Source organism: Rhododendron vialii, chromosome 1a (genome assembly GCF_030253575.1).
Source record: "Rhododendron vialii isolate Sample 1 chromosome 1a, ASM3025357v1".
Lineage (NCBI taxonomy): Eukaryota > Viridiplantae > Streptophyta > Magnoliopsida > Ericales > Ericaceae > Rhododendron > Rhododendron vialii.
The window spans coordinates 32,531,068-32,545,422 of NC_080557.1; the positions used below are offsets into that span (position 1 = coordinate 32,531,068).

General features: G+C 37.5%; 1 protein-coding gene and 1 long non-coding RNA gene across 5 annotated transcripts; one reads left to right on the top strand and one right to left on the bottom strand.

Annotated features, from left to right (window-relative positions):
• Window positions 1–4,215: 4,215 nt before the first annotated feature.
• Window positions 4,216–13,896, bottom strand: LOC131333058 (signal peptide peptidase-like 4). 4 transcript variants are annotated; one of them, XM_058367398.1, is made up of 14 exons: window positions 13,590–13,896; window positions 11,602–11,760; window positions 11,335–11,446; window positions 10,667–10,786; window positions 10,377–10,528; window positions 10,122–10,301; window positions 8,960–8,994; window positions 7,801–7,963; window positions 7,230–7,283; window positions 6,309–6,401; window positions 6,061–6,203; window positions 5,562–5,632; window positions 5,130–5,213; window positions 4,216–4,615 (listed from the first exon to the last, which is right to left on the bottom strand). In XM_058367398.1, the coding sequence occupies exons 1-14, from the start codon at window positions 13,890–13,892 to the stop codon at window positions 4,509–4,511; spliced, it is 1,776 nt and encodes a 591-aa protein (XP_058223381.1). In that variant the 5' UTR covers window positions 13,893–13,896; the 3' UTR covers window positions 4,216–4,508. The 4 variants fall into 4 exon arrangements, with proteins under 4 accessions (XP_058223381.1, XP_058223364.1, XP_058223372.1 ...); XM_058367381.1 differs by having other exon boundaries at window positions 7,801–7,957; window positions 13,590–13,882; XM_058367389.1 differs by having other exon boundaries at window positions 10,377–10,456; window positions 13,590–13,860.
• Window positions 9,001–9,823, top strand: LOC131333080 (uncharacterized). Its single transcript, XR_009201696.1, has 2 exons — window positions 9,001–9,253; window positions 9,291–9,823. It is a non-coding gene; the product is annotated as an uncharacterized LOC131333080 (long non-coding RNA).
• Window positions 13,897–14,355: the final 459 nt, after the last annotated feature.

Consider the following 14,355-nt stretch of genomic DNA (forward strand, 5'->3'; position numbering starts at 1 on the left):
GCATTTTCAGCAGCCTTTTACCAAAAAAATGCTGAAATGAAGCATTTAAAAAATCAGCTTCATTCACTTCAAGCTCAACAGTATTCTCAGCAAAAAAGTTCATTTGACATGTTCACATCTTCCTCTCAACAAAATTTGTTTGGGTATCCTCAAATGTCTCAACCTTTACCTATAAACCCTACCTCAGAATTTGGTGAGTCAAGCTCCATCTTTGGAAGCTCATCAACTTTCCTTCCTCCACCAAAAAGACCATCTTCACCAAAACTTCCTTTCCCAAAGCCCCAGATAAAGCATATTCAACCTCTAACAGTTCCGTATCCACCAACTACCTCTACCTCAATTCCTACTACCTCCACTCCTTCTAAGCCAGCTGATCCAAATTCAAAGTCACCTCAGTTAATGGTTCAGTCAACTTTTAGCCCTTCCAAAAATTCAATTTCCACTCTCCTACATACTTTAGCCACTATACCAGAAATCTCCTCACCTGAACCAACCATTGAGTTTGATTCGGATTTTGAATCTACTCACTCTATTCCAATTCCTCATATTTTCATGATGAGCCTAGATCTTCTTGAAGAACATGTTGAAGATCTTATATTGAAGAAGGTCCTGAGTTTGATACACCTCCACCTCCAAAAATTCCAACCTTTGATTCCTTCTCACATTCCAATATCCATACCCAAGGTTTCTCCTTTGATAACATTCTCCCATCAAAGTGGCTCAATAAGCTTTATGAGATTTATGCTTGGTGCATTACTGCTATGCTTTCCCCAAATGCTACACTGAGTATTGTTATTACTAAGTGTACATCAAAATTCCTTGGCTGTCTTCGTTAATGGTACTTGGCTCTAGGTGAATACCGACAGTTGCAACTTAAACAATTGCCAACTCTTGATCAATTTATCTCAGTCCTGCATACTGAGTTTCTTGGCGACCACAACAATACAAAAGAGTTTGTTCGAGAAGAATATCTCAACATGAAGTGTTGTTCATTCAAAAGGAAAGATCTTGAGATTCATTATGACCATATGTCTCAGAGATTTTATCTTCTCAACGGCATGGATGATGTCAACCTCAAGCAAGCCTTTCTCAATTCCCTTCCTGAACCATTGAGAAATGAGACAACAATGTTACTTCAAACAAAAGGATTGACGCTGAATGCAACATCTCTTGGCGGTATTTACCAGCATTCTTTGATTGCCTTAGAAAAACTGTGCAATCACCAAAAATTCCTGAGAACTCTTGAAGAACAGGGAAAACTTCTTGGCAAAGCATGTGACCGACCAGATCTCTCTATAAAGTGCAAAGACAAGAAATGAACTTGCCGTCCTTCATATCGGAAGTCCAAACACTTTCAGAAATGAAAGTTCCAATCTCCTAGTAAGTTTTCAAAGTTTTCAAAATCTGGCAGGTTCTTACGCCGGAAAAAATAGAAATTTTTCAAGAAAAAAAAGTTCAGAGGGCAGCGAAAGTATAATCGCTGCTATGTATGCAGAAAGAAAGGGCACTATACAAAACAGTGTCCAAATAAAGCAGCAAGGGACAAGATGGTGAGCTCTCTGGCTCTCATTGATGATAATCTTGAAGATGCCGATGTTGAATCATTATTTTCCATTAATGATGAAGTAACAGCTGAAGCAGTCCTAGCATTCACCTTTTCTGATTCAGATGATTCATCAGAATCAGATGACTCTTCTGATGATTCTGACTCATTCCCCTATGAAATCCAAACATTTGAGTTCTCAAATATCATGATAGCTCAACCTTTAGCCAAGGTTAAAATCTTGCTTGAAAAATATGAGAAACCCATACCAGTCAGCGCTTTCTTTGATACTGGTGCAGCAGCCTCTATTCTCAACCCAGCAATCCTCCCCAGGTCCTACTGGCAATCGTGTTTTAGACCCTTTACAGCAGCCAATGGAGAAACTTTTGTCATCACTCTTATCAGTAAGCCTATTACCATCCAACTTTTCCCAGGATACACCATAAAACACCAAGTCTATGGTTCTGATCTTCCAGGAAAAGATTTATTGTTAGGCTTTGATATTCTCCAAAATCTCAGCAAAGTCTCTTGGCTCAAAAAAGGTTTGAAATACAAAACTACCTATTACCATGGACCACCCAACCAAATCTCTTTTTCATAGAAAATTTCTCCTCCATCAAAGAAACCATAATCCAAACTTCCTGTGCTGAATCCCATTCTCAATTCCTCACCAAATGCTCTAACCCACTCTGGAAAAATCTAGATTTCTTTATTTCTCTTCCCTTTAAGAAAAATGAAGACATCAACCCTACAAAAGCCACCCATCATGGAATAAACCCAAAACACTACCAGCTTGCTCTTCAAAAACTCTAACAACTCCAGTCAGAAGGTTTGATTGAGCCCACAATTTTCTCAGTGGGCATGTAAAGCATTTTATGTAAACAAACGAACCGAGCAGATAAGAGGAAAGCTTCGCCTGGTTATCAACTACCAGTCTCTTAATCATTTTTATAGGATAACAAATTTCCTCTTCCTCGGAGAAGTGTTCTTTATGCAAACTTGCCTAAAGCTCAAATTTTCTCAAAGTTTGACTTGAAAGCAGGTTTTTGGCAACTGGGCATCCATCTTGATGATCGTCCCAAAACTGGTTTTTACATTCTAGATCACCACTTCCATTGGTCAGTCATGCCTTTTGGATTGAAAACAGCCCCATCTTTGTTTTAAAAGGCCATGATTCGGGTATTTGCTCCCATTCTATTCTCAGCCCTCGTTTACATTGATGATATCCTACTTTTTTCCCCAGATATTGAGTCTCATGCTGTTCTACTACAAATTTTCCATTCCTTAGTCCAAACCCATGGTATCATGCTTTCAGAGAAAAAAATGTTTCTTGCTCAACCAGAAATTGATTTTTTAGGGATGCATATCTCTAAAGGTCAATATGCCCTCCAACTTCATATAGCCTCCCAACTTGACCATTTTCCAGATGAAAATCTTACAGTCAAACAAGTTCAACAGTTCCTTGGAATTGTTAACTATATGGCTGATTTCATTCTCAACCTTGCCTAATACCAAACTCCTCTCTCAGTTCTACTAAAGAAAATCCCTCCTCCTTGGTCAGCCCTTTGTACCAAAGCTGTAAAAAACCTCAAAGCCATAGCCAAAACACTTCCTCCATTAACCACACCTTCAGATGGGAAGAGAGTCCTTCAGACAGATGCATCTTATCTTTATTGGGGAGCAATTCTTTTGGAAGAAAATTCATATCAAAAGCGCAGAATTTGTGGATACAAGAGTGGTGCTTTCTCTCCAGCAAAACTTCATTACCACTCTACTTACAAAGAAATTCTGACAATTAAAAGGAGTATTGAGAAATTTGGAACTGTTATATTTTGGGCAATTGTCAGTCTTTCATTTCAAATGGAGCTTGAATTGTTGATTCCAGCCGTGGTGCTGCAGCCTGGGTGCAGGTGGGTGCTTACAGGCAAAGAGGTGATGGCTCAGGTGGAGCTTTGTTTTGCTTCTTTAGCAGGTCTAGTCGAAGTTCAAGCTAGTTTTGCAGCTCTTTGGTGGGCTTCCGTGCAGGGGTTTCTTGAAGTTTATATTCAAACAAATAGCTCTAATTTTGCGCATGGTTTATATAATCCTCAAGGAGCCGCTGCTAGCTTACAGTTGGCCCTTAAGGGCTGTTGTTTTTTATGTTCTTTAAATTATGTTAAGGTTGTAAAGGTCTTTAGACTTGTGGTTAAAGCAGCTCATAATAGACTCAGGCTACTTCAACTCATGAATGTAAATAGTTTGGTATTTAATGCTATGATCTTGTTCGTCTAAAAAGAAAGCCAAGCAAGCACTTGTTCGTCTAAAAAGTAAGCCAAGCAAGCACTTCATTTTGAACGAGAGATGGCTGCTTTCAATAATCAACAGCCTCCAATATCTTCAACTTGTTGCCGATCAAAAAAAAAAACTTCAACTTGGCTTGTTTATATTGCAAGACAACTAAAAAAGGCTTATAACGATTCAAACGGTCCAATCTAATAATTTAATTCGTTCTACCACTTCAGGAAATAAAAGAACACATTAAATGTCTTGGATCTGCTTACTGTCAAATTCCAACATGCCTCGTAAAAAAACCAAAAGTGGCATTCCTAGATCCCAAGTTGGTTCTTTTACGAGGAATGCCTAGAACACATTAAATGTCCCTTTCTGGGTCATCGCGATGTTTTGGCTACAAATTCAAGATCCAAACACAACTTAAAAGAGCCTCAGCGTTAGCCTCAGCTTGTTTATATAAGCTTTACAATAAATCCCAAGTCTGCATGCCTATATTGCAGATACTTGAAGCCTTGGAGAAATACATACAGATTTCACTTCTTCTGATCATCAACAAAACATCGCGTTGACCTAAATTTAGAACGAAAATTAAAAATTTAAACTTTTTTTTTTCTAAAAGACACGAGTAATCTAACTGGTCTTAGTATACTATTATAGTGGAATAGTACTATTTTACAAGGTACGGTGAGAATCTCTACTGTGAGGGTTGTAGCTGGTTATGCGGACATGGTCTTTCTGGTTCTCCTCTCGTCCACAGATTCTTGAGATCCTCTCTCTTTCTTCCCAAAGTCAAAAATGTGCCTGCATTGATGATGACAAATGAGGAGTGAGGAAGAGTGAAAAATAAAATAGCTTGAATGATCATGGTTCCTCGAGTGAGAAAACAAAAGAATAATTTCAGGCATTAACGGATTCCTTCTCTACTGTAGAATGATTTTAGATGGCCTGTCCAAGAAGAGATAAAGTTGATCATGATTTATGTATCATCTTGATGTGCATCAGATTCCAAATCAACAAACTTAAATGGACTACCCTGATGTTTTCCATTTATAAATTTTGGTTTGTATAACATTATCGTAGCATGTGGCTGGCTAACAGCTCTTTAACCATGATATACACCTCTCTGGAGAAAGCTAGCTAATTACAAGTCCACTAAACTCTAAAGAGCACCATCAAATCAATTCCCAAGAGAAGGTTGAGTTTTTATTAATAAATTAGAAAAAAAAATAAAAAATCAAGAGGTAAACTTTTTGTACTAGTCAGTTATGTGCTTGTGGGTACGTAAGCATGCGTCGCCAAGGGTCTTTCAACATACCTAGAGTGAAAGGAACAATGTAAAGTAGAGCTGGTTGGCCATGCCCGTCCATTAAGTTCAGAGCCACGTATGTGATGAGAAGACCTGGATAAACAATGTGAGGACTTGAAACGAATGATGATACCTTACAATAGAATCAAACAAAAACAATAGTGGTTACCAAGAAATGGAATCTTAAGGATCCCATTGTTTTTAATCAAATTTACTTAACAGTTGCATCAATTTCCTTATATTTAACAGACACAGGGATGCGGTTCTAAAAGCAAGAAGAGAAAAGGGAAAGAAGATGACAAGGAAAATGACAAACAAACATGTGGCAAACATATAGTCACATGCACACATTCTAATACATCCCTACCAGACATGCTATATGCTACATCATGTTAGAAGAAGGCACTTGGATCCACCCGTATAAATATATCTTTTGCATACCTAACCCATAAGCAATCATTGCCCATAAGAAGTATCCAGCCCTAAGATTCTTCTTTGACAGCCAATCGTACCTGCAAAGATACAAACAATTTTCAGCCTATGGCCAATAAAAAAAAATTCAGCCTATGACCGGTAAATGACTAGCCCAAACAGTGAAGACTGCATCCATCTTTCACCTTGTTTAAATATTCTACCAATTCCAACCTATGAAGTTTGACAATCAAGAATTCAAAATAAAAACTAAAAGTTTGACAATCAAGAACATGTTCGTCTGCCATATGGAATGAAATTTGACAATCAAAGACATTAGTCAAGAAACCAAATAAGTCACGAAGTAGGAAAGGTACAAGATCCACATATAACAGCCTTAAAATGATCAGAAAATAACCTACATACCCCATGAGGATGCATGTTAATTGACAACAGAAACCCATGATATCTTTGTAGCAGAGTCAAATAAGACAATATCCAAGAAAGTTGTGCCTGTGATAGCACTAACCTTAGTGAAAATGCTATGAGAAGTCCTGGTAAGATAATATCACCAAATCCAATGATACTGTAGCCACCCCAAGGATCAAACATCCGAGGTATCTTCAGCAACATGGGTATGCCATCTTCCCCACTCTTATCACCCCGAGCAACCTGTTTGGAGAAACTTGAAACTTTACCTATATACACCACTGGGAACCAAACAACAGGCGTTTATCTAGTTTATTATTACGAAATAAATGTGGAAGAAATACTTACCACGATCATCACACTCTCTTTGAACCACCATTTAGAAACAAATACCCAAAAAATGTCATACAAGAAAGCACAACTGAGAAGAACTGTTCCAACCTGAATGTATTAAGAAGAATGGCATCAGCTTAATTACATAAGTTAGGAAGCCCTGAACGAATATCAATGCAAGACATTTGTTTCAGTATTATTCCGCAGGGGTGCGAGGAGCACAGGCTGGTGTTACGGCAGCTACCAAGCAGATACTTCTGGAAGACTAATATGAATTCAAGGAAGGCTCAAACAGTAAGATTAAGTTCTCCACATGATATTCTGGACATAAATAGGGAAATTCAGAATTTCCCTGTTTAGTACCTCAATAAGAGCCAAACCATCCCAGACAAATTTTCATGTGTTGTATCTTTTAGAATTCTACAACACTGCAGATGATGTCCTACAATTAGGAAAAGATGATTGCTTGGAAGGACAAAGTTTCCAAAGTTGTATGATAGTCTTCCAATAACAAAAATAGTCGTTGGATAGAACCTTGTGGGAAAGCATATTGCAGTAGCTGACCTCAAGAATTACATAAAAGGGTGGTACAATCCAATAAGATGGAGAAACATATAACAGATTCATGAAATGCCAAAAAGAGAAACATATAACTACACGATAGACTAGATCTACAGATCCTGGCAATTTCCCAAAACTTTTTTTTTTTTTTTTTGATCCGAATTTCCCAAAACTTCAAATATGGTTTTTCAACATTCTTAAGTATCTCTTTAAAAAAAAAAAAAAGGAAAAATATTCGTAAGTGTCAAAGTCACAGCCAGAAAACTTCCAAAAGTCAACAACCAAATACTTCTAAATCCATCTAAGGTAAACATCCAAGGAAAAGTAGCATGAATTTTACCGGACAAGCAAAGAATAATAAGTTTGAAAAATCACCTTCAGATTAGGAACACGTATAATCTGGAGAACTGTGATTATCAAAGCAATACCCTGTTTGGGGAGGGAAAAATTAGAATTATCATTAGTTGTGTCTCACCTTAAATTTGCAAATGGAAAACTTAATAAAGATGGATCACATCAACCACATGTTAATTTAAGTGGAAAATTAAAGACATGCACATTGTCGGCTTTTCTTTAAGCATCTATTTCACTCTCATGGCTATACATCCTTCAATACTTCTCAAGTAGTTTCGTCTCTCCCCATACTTGTTAGGTAATAATATTTATTACTTATCTTAGGAATTTACTGTGCTTTGAAATTCAACTTTTGAAATTGCCTGCTACACACATATTTCCACCAGCAAAATCACCGGAGTTTAGGTACTGAATTGATGAGTCTCCTTTAATTTCACAAAAACTGCACATGCAATATCAAGTGGACAGGTGTTACGAGGAAGTGGGTACACTACTTCTTTGGTAGGAAGGGGGGCTTCTGTTTCCAATAACCCAACAAGCATGCAGAGCATCAAATCAAATATAAAAGACAACAGTGTATACTTGTCCTTACAAGGATATCTTGTCCAATCCAAGCAATCGAGACACGGCGAAAAACGGCCCAAACAACAGCAAACGCTATGCAGAATGGAGATACAGCTAGCGTTAGATATGAGACAGCTCCAAGGAGAGGTACTTTAACAAATGTATCCGCAGCACGTTCAAACCATCTGAAACTATTGTCGTTAAATAGTCAGTCAATACTTATAAAATCTATTTCAAATAAACGACTAAGCACCAATTATTTTTGATAAGTGATGTCCCTTATGGAAGAAAAAGCTCTGCCATAAATTTATTTGTGATTTATGCTTCATTTGATATTCAAGTACTACGTACTATGTAGCTCTCCAAGTGAAATCATAGGCAATGAAAGATTTGTCCACCATCCATGTTTAAAACCAATGGAAAGATAAGATTATCCCTCACTTATTCTTTTGCAGTTTGCACAGTTGGGCCAAGGGAGGGTTGTATCGGGGTAAAAGATTATAGTTCTGTTACTCTTACTTGTGATACAGCCTTGCATACATGGGTGGTGGCCTTTACGAACTTGTTTTCCTTAATCCTATCTAACTTATCACGCAAAAAGGGATGCCATATACTCAAACACAAGCATGTGATGCACAACTTCCAAAAAAAGGGCATTTGATGCAGGAATTGCCAGTAATAATGTCAGTAATTCTGTCCATCTGTTATGCATTCTTTTATGCAGAACCTTGCTAAGCATCAAGGCTAGTCAAATCTTAATTCTCTCAACTCTTTTTCCATACTTCGACACGTGATGATCAAACGAAAAGGATCATAAACCCATCCACCTATTTCAATCACATTCCAGGGTAGGGGCCCGGAGTTCAAGAATTCCTAATCGCATTGATCAGTGATCACAATGAAGACCAAGCCACATTCCAGTTAAGGGAAGCAATTTTCTTCAGAGAGAGACCACGACGGAAAATAGGAAATTCTAGAAGGAACTATACCAAGACATACCTAAAACCTGCATTCACCAGGTTTAGAAAGGTTCCATCACAATTCGGACATGCGTGTATATTCTCTTAACACAGATGAGTCATCAATTCTGTTTTTTTTTTTTTTGCTTTTCCTTTTCAAGAAAGTTTAGTACCTTAACAGTGCAACATTACATTAGTACACTTTTGAATAATCAACACTATGCTTACCTAGACAACAGAGCCACCAAGCAAGTTTGCAAACCCTGCAAATACGAGACAACGAGGTTCAGTGTCAAAAGAAAGAGAAGAAGAATTGAGAACTAAGTTCACAGCACATGCTTATCAATGAATGTATTCTGATAACTCTCTACATGCTAGCATGCAGAATTGTAGCTAAGAAACAGCGTTAATGAAGTACACGAGGGTCAGGTCCTGAGGCACTTTTTAAGAAAAGACCATAACAATAACACCTCAAAACTCAAAACCCTAAGAGGCAAGGATACGGACACGGGAACCAATAGCGTGCAACATGTTCAACATGCATACAACAACCAGTTAGGGTGTCGCAATTTGAAAAACAAACCTAAAAGGTACATGTCACAAATAAGAGTTGCATATTTTGTTAAACCCAAACTGGTGCCGACTTTATTATCAAGGCATTGCAAATGACACAAAGATATAACTGAGGCACGCTTTGCCTGTAAAACCATGTACAGGATGTTTACTTGTATTGTGCAACCTAGTAAATTCCAGTTTCCAAAACACATGATGTTGACGTAAATAGTGATCTTCCAAAATTTGAACTTCTATTCTGTAACGTTCAAGCATCAAAGCAAGTAAAATACAAGAATACCACCCATTGAACATTGGATAATATAGTAACCCAAAACAAGTAGAAGAACAAGAAGGTCTTCATCACATGGGAGACGTGCATGAAAAACTGATCATGGTATCTCCTTGCTCCTAGATCACTAGGGACAACCATGCGTAACACTAGACACAGAAACAAGGAATACCATATTGGAAACTTGTTCACCAACAAAATAACTGGCAATTAGGAACCATGAACAGAAAACCAAGTGTTGGCCCAGCCGTAGCAGTGTATGAGTACACAACAATAAAGGAATTTGGATGGGTCATAATAAATGTGCAAGTCTGTAAACAGGAGAAGAAGGAAGATGCAAGAAAAGAGGAACAAGCTTCCGTTCAACAATTATGACTTCATAAGATTACAGTGCAATTCAGAACAAAATTTACTTAACGTATAAGATAATAAGGGCTTACTTGAAACCAGTAAGATAATTAGGTTTCCAGATTTTTAGACACTTATAGTTGTGCTATGATGCATACATGTTTACAAAAAGTCTTGAAACATGAAGAATGGACACACCTCTGCTCCACCGATAGCAAACAGAACCACCAGAACCTCAATAAACCAGAATGACATTAGCTTGTAAAGCATGAACAAGAAACATGAAGCAATCAAAACAAAGAGAATTGCTGATGTCGTGCTGATGTTGACCACATTGCTAGAACCCGTGGTTTCCATGCTGAAATCTTCTGAAGCGTCCTGCATATACAACATCAATCTGAAAATTAGTTAAGGAACAACCGTAATCCATATGAGAAGGCATGTGATAATGACCTTTAAGAGCTTGTCTTGCTCAATAGCTGCTTCTCTGGCACTCCACGCAGACCAATAAGAAGCACATAAGATGGTCCCAACTGCCATAAGCCACAAAAATACTTCAGCTACGTCAACTGAGGGGCGCTTTGGAGAGTACAGCTGCACCGAAACTGAAAAAATAAAGGAATAGATAAGTTACAGAGTGGAAATGATATTGTTGAAGACACATGGGTAATACTTAATAGTGTTATCATGTTATGCTCTTTTTCTATCAGTGATCACTGAAACCATGCAGAATCAAGCCTTACCAATGGATTTGTTGTTCAAACTTTCTTCCAAGCTTATACCAGCATCTTGTGGGAGCATGACAGCGGGTATGCCTATATCTACATCAGTTTCATTGGCCTCACATACCATTTTGAAAAGTTCTGCAGAAAAATCAGCAACAGATAAAAAAATGGATTAAGAAATTGGCATAATTCATCATCAAAGGATAAGTACAGCAACAACGGGTGATGTAAACTACTCACTGCTTATTAAGGAGACAGTTTTCCAAACAGCTTACTAATTTCGTAACAAAGGGACGAATCAAGTATGACAAGAAATAAGTGATTTCTACATAGGCACCCTTCCCGAATACAAATGGTCCCAAGAGTAGTCATCAAGGGAATTGCGAAAAATGGTGTCTCCATTGTCTCTTCCTCAATGATACGTCTTCCTAGTGGTTGAAATGGCTACCATTGGAGATTAGTTATTTCGCATGAATGATAACGCTTAACTGATGAATCACATGGAAAGCTGAAGGAGTTTTGGACACTAATGTTAAACCACTTCAGACAACACAAGCAAGTTGCCGATATCCAGAAAAAAAGTACAAATGATTATGTCCGAAATCTGCATATATGTCTAAACCAACTAAAAAAACTCTTTGACTTCATTAGGACGTTGCAATAAAATGAGAAGTGAAGGCAAAAACCTGCACGGTTGTTTATGATGAGGATGGCTGAAGCACCAGCAGCTTCTGCGACATTTGCCTTGGCCGTGAAGCTACAGTTACCCCGGTGCACAAGGATGACCTCACCTGTAAGCTACCAAACAGAAAGCTACTCCATTACAAGCTGATGATATAACTTCTATGTCCTAATGCTTTCAATTGAAAGGATACAAGCTTCAAATGTGAGTGGAACATCTAGGAGTAGAATTTGGAGTGAATAAACAATGACATAGGAGAGGCCAAGAAAACCTTGGTTTTTGGTGCACTACAACAATGTGGTGGATCTGCAAGGGCAAGCCTAGTTTGGTTGGCATGCTTCTCCTTGGATTCCAAAGTAGGGCCAAAGCGAGCACCAACGCCGACAAATTCATTCACTTCATTACCCTCAATATAAATTGGAACTTTCACCTATCAAACGGAAGCAAATTAAAACCTTTTAATGTGAATTTTAGACGAAAGGAAGAACAGCAATCATTGAACACCATCATGAAACAAGACAAATTGTTGACAATATGAGAAAGAAGAAACATCTGGCAACAATTACTTGCCATGTACGAAAAGCTTCAGAAATAAGAGCATCCGCAATGTAATAATCAAAATTGAATAATCAAAACTTACCATGTCAGCTTTTGATTATTTATTTAGAGGGTTGCTAAAGTTAGCAATGTGAAGTCCCACATTGTTACTTTTGATTATTCAAATGTCCAAATTTGATTATTGGTTAGGAGGTTGCTAACTTTGATTATTACAATGTGAGCATTTTTTTAAGCACACAATCTTTTGATTTTGATTATACATTGTGGATGCTCTAATATTAAAGAGAGAAACCTACGTCTTGTGTCAAAGTTATGCACCAACACATGCCATTTCATCAATCATGCCCGAAGTTCCAAAATCGATATCATGTCCTATTATTACAACAATAATTACAATACTTAACAACCACGTGTCCACTAGCAAACAAAAATGTAATTGCTCTAGATATTGACTAGAATTGCAACACCATAAAGGGTATACAATCTCCAATACAACCAACATTTATTAAAGGATAGAAAACTATCTACAATAAGGACTCTAACAAAAAAGTGTGCCCAACATACTGATCAACTCTTACACTAGTGATTTACAAACAGCCGGACAACAAAGGTCCATCAAATCAACCCCCTGAAACATCTTTTACCCATGAAAACTTCCACTTAAAAATGGGAAGAAAAAATCAACAACAAAAACCAGCTGAAGTATGTGAAACCCAATTCATAAATCACAAATCCACTCATAAAACTAAATAGCATCCGATTCGACATCAATTACCGAAATGGGCACCATCCAGCAGAAAAAACACAGTAGAACATTCAAGAAAACCTAATAAAAATTACTAGAACTGAATCAAACCCTTCAGGAAAAGGGTAAATTACAGTAAATTAGAAAAATAAGCTGCTTTTTGTTCAATCCTTAATCCAAATTCCAAAGCCAATGAAAAAAAAGAAGAAGCATAAGCATACTTATACTGTCTGTTTTAGTTCCTTCCCCTACAAACACCACTATCCCCATCATCTTAAATCAGCTAAACAAGTGAGCTCACGACAACCACTACATATATGACCATCTCTATGACTATAATTCATGTGCATGTATCCATCATTCAATCCAGCGGCAGCCTACACTACACGCATCTAAAAGGTGCCTATTGTATCTCAACCACAATGGTCCATATCTAACACCACAAAAATCATAGAAAACCAATAAATAAATAAATAAATTCACCACAAAATCTCATAACTTATCTAATCACAAAACCTCGTTTATAAAACCACAACAATCAAACCAATAACAACAATTCTCATTAGCAAGACTAACAACAATTACATCATTCACCACACAAATTTCACAACTTCCTTAACAGCTCACGTGTGTACTGTAAATTTCTCCTTGCGCTGCGTGCCCGGTTATTTAACTAGGATAATTACAATAATAGTAATAAAAAAATAAAAAAATAATAATAATAAAGTATATTATCCCTCGATATACTATCCTGCCGAATTATTAGTTGTTAGATTACAAATACCAATAAGATTACAGATTATGCATTCGAGGCGTATTTAATCCGGATTGTAAATATTATTACAACGAGTATTTGGTTAACTATAATCTAATCCGGTGCTCACAAAAGAGCTCTATGAATAGACACGAGTGAGAAATCAAGTAGTACTAAGATGTAATTCAAAATTGAGTTATACCAGAACAAAGTCATTGTCGCAGCCAGGCCTCTTAGGGGCTTTATCGTCCTGGTGAACTATGTCACCGCCATGGACGGGAAAAGAACAGAACAGTACAACAATCAACGCACAGAGAGCTGATTTCGAGACCATCTCTCTCTCTCTAGAGATCAAGGACGTGGTTCGGTTTAGGGTTTTGCTTTTTCTTTCTACATATGATGGAGCGAGCAGTACAGAAATGTAGATGAGAGAGAGAGAGATGTGAGTCGTGACCGCTTTTTTTTTGTTTTTTTGGCTCTTCGATTGTCTGTTTTTAATCGTCATGAGAAGAACGCGGTGCTCTTACCGTTGATCTTTGTTTTTTCAACTTTTTCTATAATTGACTGACGTGCCCCCACGCGCAATGACGGCTCACGTGCTGCACTCGCCGTGGAAAAGTAAGTGGAGAGGTATTTGTGGGTGGCGGATAAAAAAAAGGTACGTGTGGGTGGAAAAATTTTTCGGTGCCGATTGGGTTATCTCACGAAGTATTCGTTCGGCACATTTAAACTGTCTAATTCAAAAATTCGTTCGGCACATTTAAACTGTCTAACACATTTTTGAATGATTAGCATTAAAATCTTCTCTCTTCTTTCATTCCATCACTTTCTTTCTCATTCTTTTCTCTCCAAATCTAAGCTATTCAAAAACGTAATAGACAGCTCGAATACACCAACCGAATACCACATGGTATCCGCTTGGCATTGAAAACTTTTCCGTGTGGGTGGGTCCGTTTAAGCATCTGCAT

What these genes read in the sequence shown, in the direction of transcription:
- LOC131333058 (XM_058367398.1), bottom strand. Translation starts at nt 13,892, where the DNA reads ATGACGATTAAAAACAGACAATCGAAGAGCCAAAAAAACAAAAAAAAA. An exon ending in TTGGTGGCTCTGTTGTCTAG is followed by an intron (nt 7,964 to 8,959) that starts GTAAGCATAGTG and finishes TAACGACAATAG; the next exon opens with TTTCAGATGGTTTGAACGTG. An exon ending in AAGAGAGTGTGATGATCGTG is followed by an intron (nt 6,204 to 6,308) that starts GTAAGTATTTCT and finishes TTCTCCAAACAG; the next exon opens with GTTGCTCGGGGTGATAAGAG.